The 13,351-nt window shown below is 41.7% G+C and overlaps 2 protein-coding genes across 2 annotated transcripts; one reads left to right on the forward strand and one right to left on the reverse strand.

Annotated features, from left to right (window-relative positions):
* Positions 1 to 511: 511 nt before the first annotated feature.
* vps18 (VPS18 core subunit of CORVET and HOPS complexes) lies at positions 512 to 5,233 on the reverse strand. Its single transcript, XM_058614305.1, has 9 exons — positions 4,819 to 5,233; positions 4,582 to 4,723; positions 4,327 to 4,418; positions 3,859 to 4,109; positions 3,344 to 3,697; positions 1,975 to 3,237; positions 1,622 to 1,831; positions 1,302 to 1,538; positions 512 to 1,204 (listed from the first exon to the last, which is right to left on the reverse strand). Exons 1-9 carry the CDS (start codon positions 4,910 to 4,912, stop codon positions 908 to 910), a joined length of 2,940 nt encoding a protein of 979 aa, XP_058470288.1. The 5' UTR covers positions 4,913 to 5,233; the 3' UTR covers positions 512 to 907.
* Positions 5,234 to 6,169: 936 nt separating this feature from the next.
* rhov (ras homolog family member V) lies at positions 6,170 to 9,423 on the forward strand. The gene is made up of 3 exons (XM_058614336.1): positions 6,170 to 6,521; positions 7,034 to 7,092; positions 7,490 to 9,423. The coding sequence occupies exons 1-3, from the start codon at positions 6,317 to 6,319 to the stop codon at positions 7,934 to 7,936; spliced, it is 711 nt and encodes a 236-aa protein (XP_058470319.1). The 5' UTR covers positions 6,170 to 6,316; the 3' UTR covers positions 7,937 to 9,423.
* Positions 9,424 to 13,351: the final 3,928 nt, after the last annotated feature.

Consider the following 13,351-nt stretch of genomic DNA (forward strand, 5'->3'; position numbering starts at 1 on the left):
CGCTCGTCGATGTTTACGGGGACGCAACATTGACAGTAATTCAAACGGCATATTTTGCAAACTGTGCAATGTACGCACCCACAATTTATTCAATTCTGAAAAGTTATGAAACACTTAAAACAAACGTATCGATGATTTTCCGATTTCGATTAGTGGTGTCTGCTCACTGCGAAGATTACCGAGCTACGTCTGACGTCACCAGAAGGGAACTCCGTTTATGGCAGTTCAATACTCACTAAATGTGACAACTATAAAGTTTTTCTCTGAAATTGTTAAAATGGCTGTCAAGTTATTTTACAGTAACATACTGATCTGCCCATGTTGTGTGTTATCACTCAAATCCTCCTGTTATACTTAAGCTTGATGCCAAACCATGTCAATTAAGATATGTGGTCTTATTCATGTCCCACCAGTACAACTAAGTAAAAGCATAAAGTGTGCAATGAACAGTGTACTGTAAATCATTGATGTTGAAATCAAGATGACACACATAACATACACAATTGTTCAAATGGATGTTATGCTTTAATCGACCAAACAAGTGCATAAGCTAATGCAGTTAGTAAACGTATAGTGCAGTTACATTTGAATCATTTTCAACCATCATATTCATAGGTTCAGGCACGTCTATGTACTGTACATCTCTGGCACTGTTATACCTCACCACATTATTTCGGATCATCACTCAATGTCAATGCTCCCATATAAAGTGCTACGGTCTCAAAGTCTGCTTCAAATACTACCAACAAAAAAGATGTATTCTGTAAAGAGCAAATGAAGCACACACAGTTTTCAACAGCAAGCACATTCATCATAGGCCTGTCCTATGGATGATGCAGTTTCACCGACACACAGATAGTGGGTTGACATAGGTGTACATCCTACTGGGAGAAGATGAATCCCCAATTCATAGCCAGCTGGATTTCTCCTCCTCAAATTTATGTGGATCAATGAATGGCTTGTCAATAGATTTGATCATTAGTTCGCCGCAGTACACGCACTCAGTTGCAATGATGTCATCAATGTCTGATTTTATCTGCTCCCGGCTTGTGCCAGCATTGCCCTTTCCCAGACTGGAAGTATCACCCTCATCCTTGGGGACTGGACGGTGGCGTGACTTGGAGGATTGTGTGGTTGCGGCAAGCTTTTTCTGTAGCTCCTCCAGGCGACTCTGCTTGTAGGCAGACAGGTGAGGGGTGACTTCCTGGAAGGAACAAAAAAAGTCATATGTGATTGGAAACTATGACTACGCTGAAGATGTTCAGAAATGTATGAATTTGTTTGATTTTCTAAAAGGTTACCTGAAACAGGCAGTCATTGTGGAACATGTGTCCACAAAGGAATAAATAGAAGGGTCTGTTGAGCAATGGGAAGTCACAGGCAGCACACTTTTCTTGGGAATCCACTACACCATATTTGTTCCTCATTTCTTGGATGTCTTCTCTTATTCGTTTGGCACTTTCTGTAGCTTCCTCCATTTCCTGCTTCAGCTCATCAATGTGCTGGTTATACTCCTCCAGGGAGCTGCAGATGGCCTCCTGAGACACAAAGGTGAATAGAAAAATGACGTACATGGCTTACTTTACTCAAAACACATGAGAGTAAATACTATGTAACAAACCTTGAAGTGGTCAATGGTGACAAAGTCTGGGAAGAAGGGCAGTATGTCTTCAATCTTGAGTAGATTGCAGCTGGACAGGCAGTTCATGGCTTTCTTTACATCTTTCTCTTCTTGCACAACATGCCGGGCAATCTTTAGCCAAAGCTTCTTCCTCAGTTCCTCATCATCCTCGGGCAGGTCAGCACATGACTTGGCCAAGTCCACATCTACCTAGAGATAATAAATACATCACACATTGGTGGCAATGAGTAACTTTAATATTAAATATGACTGGGCAAGCAGATTCCATACTTGAATGACTGAAATATGTTTTATTTTATCTACACACTGACCCAACAATGGGCACCACTTACTTTTAAAGCAAGATCTACTGCCTCCTCATACAGCTCCATTATCCTATAGACCAGGACACATTCCTTGAGGTAGCCATGTTCAGCACACAGCCTGAGAGCATACTTCAGGTCATAGTGTATCTCTGAGGCGTGTGTGCCTGCCTGCTCCAGATACAACAGCAGAGAGGCAGGCTTATATTTGGCATAAAGTGACAGCAGGTAGTTATGGATCGCCTCCTCTGTCACATTAAGCTCATACACACAGAACTCCATGTAGCGGATGGTTTCACTGATCTGCTGGGTGCTGCCCATCTGACTGTAGTTCATCAGAGCTGGAATGAGCTTCTTTGGATCCAGCTTCTTGCCCATCTGAATCCATGCATCCACCACGTTTTTGGGAATATGTTGCATGAGGACGGGGGAAAACTTGTAAAAAAGCTTCTCATCACAGTGCTTGGAGAGCACCCCAAGAGCAGCGCTGAAGTCATCGTGTTGGCAGTAGTGGGATATCACTCTTTCGTAGTCCTGCATGACAACGGAGAAGTACACCATGTCATCCACATTGCCGTGGCTGGCCAGCAGGTCATAGATGGTGCTGCGATTGTTGAAAAGGCACTCCTTGTGCTTCGAGCTACTGAGGAAGTTGCGGAACTCTTCACGGGTCTCCTGGAAGATGATGGTGTTACCATCACTCTCCAGCTGGCCAAGACGGTTCAGGTAGAGCTCGGTTAGCCAGGTGACCAGCAGGGTGATCTGTGTTCTCTCACTCATTTTCAAATTATTTAGCTTCTTCAGTAAGAATTCTTTTAAGGCTTCGTCCTGTTTGGCTTCGATGAACTTGAGTGCTATCTCTTCAAAATAGTTCTGTGTCAGCGCATAGCACTTGGCACTCTCCAGGTATCGTTTATTCTGGAAGCAGTGCTCAGCCTCCTTAGCCAGGACCATATCCATGCACTCAGGCCGGTCACGGCAGTACTCCTTTGCCAGATCAAATTTATTCATGCTCATGTACATCTGCCACACATCCCTGGCCTCACGTTGGATTTGATATCGGAAGACTGCCTGCTCAGTGTAGATCCATACCAACCCCCCGACTGGGTCCTTGATCATCTTCTTAAGGGAGCCAAATTTATCTGGGAACACATCCTCATAAACCACCTGCCCATTCAGGGTGCAGATGGCCTTGACTCGGTCATGAAGCAACAACAGGAAGTGGAACTGTGTCAGCACAATGGAGATGGGCTTGTTGAGGCTAATATCAATGTCCGGAGTGTACTCCCATACCTTTTTGAAACATGGAAAAGAATGTGAAATTACAAGAAGGCAGAACTAAACATTATTAAGATAAGTGAACATTCTCCCCCTCCTCCACACACATAGAGACATTTACCTGCACATCACTTAGCAGGGAATCAGGCCTCACGTAGTCCAGCTGACCGTAAAGAACTCCATTACCCATCATCCAGGCAAACGCCTTAGGGGAGGTTCGAAGCTTTGAGGTGTAGAACGTGATCTCACTGTAGCCCATGTTGGCTGGAAACTCCTGGAAACTGGGCAACAGGTCCTGGTTCTGGTTGAAGATAGTGCTGAAGCCTTGCTGCTCTGTCCCCTCGGCCACCTTACCCACAAACTGGAACAGGCGTTTGCGGGTGGTGGCGATGATAAAGTACTTGCTCTCCAGGCCACGCTCTATCTCCAGGCAGCAGACGGGTGCTGGTTTCCCATCCTCCTCCAGACAGTGGACCTGTCACGAGAAAAATTATATTATTAAGCATAAAATAAGACATGTAGATCAACATCATGTGCTGTTGGTAAAGTAATGTAGACACAATATTACCCCTGTAATATATATTAAAATGTACGTTATAATGGCCAAGTAGTTTACTGTCAGATAATCAGACAGACCTGTCTGAAGTATTGGTCTGGATTGGTGTTGAACAGGCTGCCCTCACTTGCGGAGATCTCAGCCTCAAAAATGATGCCTTGACTGGTGCCAACTAAGATGGGCCCTGTGTTGGTCTCATTGCCCAGCACCTTGTTCCAGCCAACACTCTCAATGAGATGGCCTCTCCAGCGGGACAAGCTGCGTGCCTTCTGTGTGTTCCTGTTGAGGTACAGACACTCACAGGAGCTCATGCTGATCAGCACATGGGAGCCTGCAGTGGGATAACATGGAGGAGGGACAGGGCTCCAGCTGTTAGTAAGTCACAACCATGCCATACCAGATCAATGCAGTGCTGCTATAGTCTGAGCCATGCTATATATTAAAAAACACACTAAACAATACTAGGCATATGTTTAATGGCTGGTAATGTGTAGCTGTGTTTGTAGTTTGTAAATTCAAAATAGAATACACATTGTGTATTTTCTCACCAGTGGGGTCCAGGAAGAGTCTGTGCACTTTACTGTCATCTTTCCTTCCTAATTCAATCTGATTGGGCTGATCTGGCTTGGCCAAGTCAATCCTACATACAAAAGAACATAAATACATCAGTATCAGAAGCAATGACAATGCTTTAATAAACAACTTTGACAATTAATCAGTGTAGAGCAGTCATTAATCCAAATTGACACAATCAAGACACTAGTGACCACTAAGGCAGTGTTGATTGACAGTGTGTTATTTGCCTCAGCAGGGTGTCCTTCCCCAGACTCATGCACAGCTGATTGTTGCAAACTGCAAGATGGTTTATTTTCTCTGGTGGAGTAAAATCGATCCTCTGCTTGTTGAATATCGGCTTCTCTTCTTCAAGCCTCACATTCACAAAGCCTGCAATTAGAGAAAACGCTTATATGAATACAAACAATTTTTTAAAAGTGTGTCCATCTGTTATTAAACATTAATAACCTTAAAATGCAATCTACCTGAGTGTGCTATTCCGATGTTGGTGCTTGACAAACGGCTGTGCTGCTGCCTTATGTTTTGCGAGTCCTCGTACTCGTCGAGAATGGAAGCCATAGTTGAAATGACCTTAATTCGCCTTATTTTAGTACCAGTAAATAAATGATCTCCACATAAACAGGACAGTGACGAGTCAATTCAGAGACGACATGGCTACAAAAAAGCTAGCTATCATGTCACAGCTTCCTCCCGTTCACCCACCGCCGCATTATTTCCTGTCGTTGCGTGAGCCTTTGCTGACGTGCGATGTGTACAATATTTCTGACGCTCCACAATAAATATGAAAACATAGGATATTTCAACCAACTCGTGCTATCATAACAGCTAGCTTAGCTTCCGCCTGCACCACACAGGACTGGATAATCAGGTGACACCCGGAATCATGTGATCATATTCAGTGCAGTGCCCTGACTTTGTCACTAGGGGGAGCAATTTGCCCAGTAATAAGAAAAACCTTATGCAGAATCCTATTGCGGTGCATAGTACTGCAGTCAGAACAGAATAGATACTTAATAACATTACATTTAATACTTCTTGATAAATAGATATTATAATAATACTCAATAAATCCCCAAAAAGTCCAGTTGCTACTGATTCAATAACTTGTATAACTTGTCCTTAATAAATGAGAATCTGCACAATTATTTCTACATCATGTTGTATGTGTAATATAAACATATATAATCAATTCATTAATATGATGGATAAACTATAATAATTATAAGAAGAAGACGAAGAATAATAATAATCACAATAAAAAATAAACGAATTAATGAAAAATAAGACAGAGAAAATACTTTGTTTCAGGTATTGCCTGAAATTAGGTAGTACAGTTGTAAACTTGTGTGCCTCACAGTTAACACATTGTATTATAGTCTTACACTTTTTTTAAATGTATTTGTTCGTTTACTTTGTTCTGTTATTGACTTCTCGGGACTAGAGGCAGAAAATAGCTTATATGAAAACCATATGAAAATATTTTGATTTGAAAAATTAGATTTGTATTAATCTATTCTATTTGACAGCTGCTTTCACATTGTCTCCATGTACGTACTTCCCATTGCAACTTGCACCTATGTAAATACAGTTGGTAATATAATCTGGTTGTTATATTTACATTTTTATTCCTGTTTGTCTCTTGTAAATATGTCCAACTGTTCCGGGTGCCTTAAAAAAAGTCAAGTTCTTTGAATTTGAATTAATTTAATTGTTTTTATAACTAGCTATGGAGACGTTTCGAGTGGGCGTGTCTATGCAAATCACAACCAGTTTGAGCACAAACTTCTCCACAAAGGCCCCGCCCCCACATGTGTCCCGTCAGTCAGAATGGAAGCAGTCAGACAGTCTGAAGGTATGTGAGACAGAGACAGAGGTAACAGCTCTCAGCTGACTTACAGTGTATAGTTTCAGCTCTCGGCGCAGACAGGGAGTAGGAGGAGAGTCTGCAGTCTGGAGTTTAATATGCCACCTCACATGGATTACTTCTACCACGAACCCCGAGTGCCTTCGGCCTGCGGCTTGACCCGGGAGGACGAGCTGGAGCCCGGGGTCATCAGCTGTATGCTGGTCGGAGACGGAGCCGTCGGGAAGACGAGCATGGTCGTCAGCTACACCTCCAACGGTTACCCCTCAGAGTACAAGCAGACAGGGTTCGATGTCTTCTCCGGTGAGTCACAACATATTTTCTACTCTTTTCCATTATCACATTTTCCAGGTTCTGTTTTTTTATCAAGGAAAATACTGAGTCTGGAGTATCAGTCTGCTGGGTTAGTGTGGAGCTTATTCAGTTTCCACTGAAGTATGGTTTATAGTTTAAATGTTCTGTCACCTACTGCCAAACTTCCATTTTGATGAAAATACAGTAAACGACACAACTATATTTTATGTACTTCCTTCATCCAAAAATGTACTTGACAAAAGTTTTGTTTTTGTTTTTTTTTCCTGTTTGATGTGTCAATATTATACAAAGTGTGTACTTGTTTTAACACATTCGAGTATTGATTGTAATTTTGGAACTGTTCACCCTACCTCCACCCCCAAAAACAAAATAAAACCCATATTAGATTAGGGAATATCATCTGCTATCATCTGCTACTCTCTGTGTGCCATAAATTACCTAACTTGTTTGAAAGTGAGTTTACGTTCAACTAACTGATTTGTGTCTCTGCTTTTTAACAGGTCAGGTCCAAGTCGAAGGATCTCCGGTCAGAGTTCAGCTCCTGGACACTGCTGGACAGGTAAGACAATAATAATGAAGTTAAATATCAATATGTTATCGTTACCATCTATTTCCTAGAAGGCAAATTATAGCGTTTAATAAGAAGTGGACAGTAATGCAGTATTTCAGATGACAACTACAACCAACGGCATTATTTTTCTGTCATTTATTGCCAAACTTCCCTCTTTTATTACAATATGCAGTTTTGTTGAATTGTTGTTTAGGAAGTTGATTATTGAGGTGTCTCATGTGTCATTCACTTGCTCAATCTAAAACGTGATGCACAAGGTTTCACCATACTTAAGAATGAAAGAGGTTTCAGTGAGTCAGTGACTTTCTCTCGGTCCTCATCCATCTTTTGTCCGGAGCTTGATAGAGACACTAACTCATGCTTTCTGTCTTCCTTTTCCCATCAGGAGGAGTTTGATGAGTTCAGAGCTCTCTCCTATGCCCACGCAGATGTCTTCCTCCTGTGCTTCAGCATGGTCAACCCCACCTCTTTTCACAACATCACCAAGAAGTGGGTCCCAGAGATCCGCGCCTACAACCCGTCCTCACCCATCATCCTCGTCGGGACACAGTCGGACCTTTTACTTGACGTGAATGTTCTCATTAACCTGGACCAATCGAATGTCAAGCCCATTCTGAACTCACGGGCCCGAAGCATGGCGGAGAAGATCAGGGCTGCAGACTACATCGAGTGCTCGTCACTCACCCAAAAGAACTTAAAGGAGGCGTTTGATGCGGCCATCTTTGCCGCCATCAAAAGCAAAACTCGCAAGACAAAGAAGAGGAGGTTCTCCGACAGGCGCACCAAAGCGTTTTCTAGGTGCAGCTGGAAGAAGTTCTTCTGCTTCATCTGAACTATGTTGACCGTTAACCCTATGGGTTGTGGGCAAAATTAACTTATTTAAGTTCTTTACTTTCACTTGATGCTACAGGTTCTATTTGTGGTTAGTTTAGCATCTTTCTCTGTGCAGTGTTTGGCTTTTTATTCGATTTTTGGGATGCCAAATGGAGCAGATACAAGGGATGGTTCACAGTCAGCAGCATAGACACAAATATCGGTGGGGACAGCAGAGGATTCTGGGTCATTCTTATCCAGGATCTCAGTTCATGCTCCGTCAGGTGGACTTAAGGAAAGCGGCTTTGTTTACAATATATTTAAAGGCAGAATATACGTCATCTATGTGTATAATAAAATATTGTCTGGTGATTTAATTTGTATGTATCATTGTTGACACATGTAAAAGAAAAGCAGTGATGTGAGATTTGAAAGGAATTGGAAAAAAAAAAATCTGATTTACTCAATGACTACTCAACGCAGAGAGAGAGAAAAGCCAGGCTCTCATGTAAATGCTTTGAATTTGCATGTCAAGCTTTGCCACCAACTGCAGCCTTTTACTGTAAGTTGGAGGGAAACAGAGAGAGTAAGGGCCATATTTGAGCAGATGGGCGTTAGCTGCCTCTCTGTTGTATTCTTGCTGTCTGGTTGCACCAGCTTTTCTTTTTTTTTATATATGCAGCAGCTGCAAGTTCAGGTTGCAGAGCATGGTGCCGCGTTCTGACCTGTGTGTGACAGATCTCTCCTAGCTGGTTATTTTCTGGCTGTAACAGCAATGCGATCACCAAGACCTGCATCTCCAATGGAATTTTATCAAACTGATGTCGCGATTAAGGAAATAGAAGCCGAGTGGGAGGATTTTGTTTGTGACAAATGTGTTTCCTTTAAATCTTCTGCTGAGCACAGGAACTCGTTTTAAAATCCCCCTGTCTGATGTGAAAGCTTGCATGGCAGCAGTAACCCATGCCTTTTTGTTCTCGTAACTCTCTTCATCTGCATCTGTAAAAGCAAGCACTGCAGGAGTCTTGACTTCCACCCTGTAGATCCTCCCACCACCTCCATCAGCCTGGCTCTTTTATATATGCCCCTCTTTGTTTACATGTTCAATACACTCCTTATCTCCTGAAAAGCCCAGTGTGCAGAGGTAGGTGATGCTCAACAGCCTCCGTGTGAAAGTCAGTGTATGCTGTGCACTTTTAAAAAAACAAAAAAAAACTCTTTTTTACCTGTGACAATTACAACTATCATACATACAATGATACGTGGTTGATATACAAGTGTATATATACGGTATGTTGCTGGACTTTACTATGCTTCTTGTGGAAGTCATTTTAATGTATATTCTATTCTGTTTGTTAAAACAGTTTATTTGTCATGTTTATGATTAGACAAAACATGGATTTAAATTGCATCTGTTTACACCACTAATGCCTTATATCTCTCTAACCTGTGTGTTCTTTTACGTGTCGGAGTGATGTGATGCAAATAAATGAAATGCAAATGATACCTTCTTTTGTCATGTGTATTTTGAGATCAACATTTTTGCACGTTTGACACAATTTGCACCATAATAATCACTGATCATGTCTGATTGTAAGTTACTTAATATTCAGGGAGGTTGGGTTTTTTTTTAAGGGGCCACCAAAACTATTAAAACTCAGCAAAGAACTGTTCACTCCAGGGAGTCTGAATAATCCTCATCAGCACACCAGGTTCTTTTCCTGAACCAGGTCCCTGTTGAAGGATATGATAAGTAGCCTCAGGTCTCCAGCTGTGCCATAGGTCAACCAATTCTAATGCAATCCACATGACCATTGATGGGGTCTGGCGGTGCCATACTGTGACTGATCACTGTGTCTTCTTTGAAAGGAACAGAGAGACATTCAGAGGAGATGGATTCACTTGTTCACAAAAATCTGCTTTGTGCTGATTTAATACAACAATGGAATCGGCACATTACTATTATTCCATTTTCAGAGGAAAACGTACCGTACAGACAGACGATACTTAAAACAACAGACTGGGGTGAACATGACAGGGAGGCTATAAAACAGTTGTGGATGCAACGGCTCTGCAGTGCATTTGTTCTGTGCAGGGTGGGTCAGTCACAGATGAATAGGAGGCTTAAAAACACCCCAATGCACCAGCAATGTGTTTGCCATCAGTCAGTGTGCCCTCCATCATGCAACCACGTGTCATGGTTCTGTTTGTACGGCGCTTATCGATGGGTTAAAGCAGGACATCCTGCGTCTCAGCCCAGTGACCTTTTATGGCGTGGTTACGAGTTTTGTCATCTGACACAAGTGGACTCATCATGACCTTTGATGTGCACATAAGGGAAGAAGTTAACACCAGCCATTGCCATTTGTTTGCCAGGTTTGATTAGTGGTCAACAAGGGGGGGATTTAAATTCAAAAGCTGCTCCAATCAATATTTTAACTACAGATTAAATTACAAATAACTCCCCCTCAATTTGATTCAGTTTGTTTTAGCATCTCTCTTTTAGTTTTTGAGGCCTTTCTTTTTTGTCAACTAAAAGAGCTCCAAAAGGTTTCTAATAAGAGACAAAGTCTTGTGAACAGTTGTCTTGTAAACATATAGAACAGGTAAGTATATTCCTGGTTGAGACCTAAACAGAGCTAAAGGGAGAGCGAGTGTTAGACTAATCATTAATTAGGTTGGGAGACAAATGAACAGTACTAAATAATATTTGGCAACACATGGTGACCATTAAAAACTTTAGTTGATAATGTATTCACTGTGGTGATTACAGGTTTTTAGCTGTTCTTATGACAAAGTTTGTATTTACCAAGTTAATACTAGTAAAATAGAATAAATTAAACTGACAAGAAGTCACCAAGAAACAAAAAATGAGTGATCTGACCAAGTTTTCAGAGTGACACCAGGTTGATCACTTGAATGTCCAGAATAGAATAGAATAGAATAGAATAGGTCTATTGTCTACCGAGGTGGAAAATTGTCTTTGGCTCACCAATTACAGACGACAAAACAACACTGATTACACTAAGAAAAAGACCTCAAACCTAACACCTAAAATCACAATAAAAAGTATTTGTAAATTTTACAATAAGAGTACAAAGTGAAAAGTAGAGTAGTGGTTTGGTCATTTTGTTGAATTAATGATGCGGATTTCCCACCAAATAATATCATTTTTTAGCAATTCTTTGCAGACCAAAGTGGTTAACAGTGGCACATATCAAAGGAACACTTTGAAATGTGAATGCTGTCTTTGATAAAGTTCATCTTGCTTTCCACCCTATCTCTCTTTGTTTTGCAGAAGAGTAAAGGATGAAGAAGGTCAGACAGGAACTCTATGGTTATTAGCAGCTTCAAAGGGAGCAGCAGAGCAGGGTCAAAACCAGCCATGACGCACCTTTGTCAAACGCATATGAAAGATCACGTCTTATTTATGACAATTTTCCAGTCTTTATTCAAAAGGAAAACACAGATGCTTTGCAAAGTTCTTCATGTTGGTCTGGGAAAAACACGTCAAATATGATAAATATTATTCCGCAGCGTGAAGGTGGTTACACACTCTCACATGACGTAAACACAGACAGTTGCACAGTATGTGCAGTCATCGTACACTCATTGAGCAATCGGGAAGGCCAAGTTGGACCGGTTTCAGGTTCCCAGGAGTTCAGTGAACTGTTTCTTCTCCTTCTCCTCCTCCTTTTCGTCTCTTCTCAGGGTTAGTCATCTTTATTTTCTCGTCTATTAGGGCTGACCCTCCTCCCAGGATCCCCTGCACCTAACAATTGTGTCATGAGTAGTCAATCAGCTCTTCCTCTGGCTCGCGGCCAGTTTCACTCTTGCTGGGTTTCACTGTAGTCGAAGATTGGCAAAGAGGCCTGGGAATCAGCAGGTGCACCGACAGGTCTGCCTGTACGAGTGGAAAGCCGATTGGCTCACTGCTGCTGCTCCTGGGTCCTCCGCATTGGCAGTTTGAACAGTTATGCTTAAGGGGAGACTTGGCATGACTCGCAGTGTCTTTTTCACACATTGTTGTTGTTATTGTTGTACTTCCACCTTTACCTGCTGCCTGTGTGTTTCTGAGAAATGGTGACGGATACGTGTGTTATTATGATTGGGTGGCTTTGCTCGAACTGAGTTTTAAATGCACAGTGTGTACAAATAAGCAACATTTATCGGTGAAGTTGCATGTTGCAGATAATGCAACTGTTGCAGATATAATCAAAAGATGTTTAGTTTGTCCATTGTGGACCGAAATGGTGGCCTCTGTAGCTCCTGATATAAATGTAAAAGGCTCATCAACAACAATCAGTACAATATGTGAACTGCTACTAGACCATCACATGCGTGAGCCACTGAAATGTGATTTTGCGCACTGCAAAAATAAAGTCAAAAAGATTGTACAATTGCTCAATTTCACAGCACTGGATCTTTCCAAAGTTTCAAAGTTGATTTACATAACAATCACTCACAGGACAAATTCTCTCAAAACATAAACTGTGAGTTTCGGTGTCAACCGCAGCCAATGAGACTTATCCCAGTTCCTGACTGTAACTGTGCCTGGAGGCAGCAACGATTATTTCTGTCCCTGCATCTGCTGGGCTTGTCATTCACGCAGCTGAGGAAAATATATGGGAACAGCCGAATGCAAACAACCTCCAACACATGCAAACAAAGTCAACATCTGTGCATAATTACAAGCTTTTGCTTCCTTTTAATTCAGATATGCCGTGCTGTCACGTACGAGGGGTTAGAATCACATCTGAGCCATTTGTAGTTTTGTCGCCTCAATCTTAATCTGCAGTCATCAAGTGAAATAATGGCTTTATAGTGACTAACAGTGAGCAGATACGAACAAAGTGGTGCAGAGATGAAGTTCACGCAGCCTGACCTGAGATGAGACAGCCGAGGAGGGTATTCAGGGGATGATTAGCTCATTAGCACTTCAATCAGGCCTCGTCTCAGGCCTTATTATGTTACTGGTGACACGTAGACACGACGCTGGACACCGTGAGCTATTCACAGCTCAGGACACACACACAGAAAGCTGTGAGAAAGTGGTGCAATCAACTGTGGTGTTTGTAGTGTAAAAGGAGAAGGACTGATGGGTGGAACAGAGCTTTCTCTGAATTCACGATCAAACTATGACACAATATTTGACTTACTTGTCAAAAATTAAACGTAGCTTTTAATAATTATGTTTGTCTTTTTGTCTTTGGCAGCACTTTGGGTTTCATTTGCATGTAAACACACATAAAAAGAACATACACGACAAAACAGCAGCAATACTGTGCAACAGTGACCCGCAGTGTCAATAATATAAGATCTAATATTATGATAAATGGAGAAGAATCAATGCGTTAAATGCAGTAATGCACATGCATTCGTATATGTGTTTAATGTACACATGCCAGCTATATATTTGAACACACTCACTGAA

Source organism: Solea solea, chromosome 17 (assembly GCF_958295425.1).
Source record: "Solea solea chromosome 17, fSolSol10.1, whole genome shotgun sequence".
In the NCBI taxonomy this organism is placed as follows: domain Eukaryota; kingdom Metazoa; phylum Chordata; class Actinopteri; order Pleuronectiformes; family Soleidae; genus Solea; species Solea solea.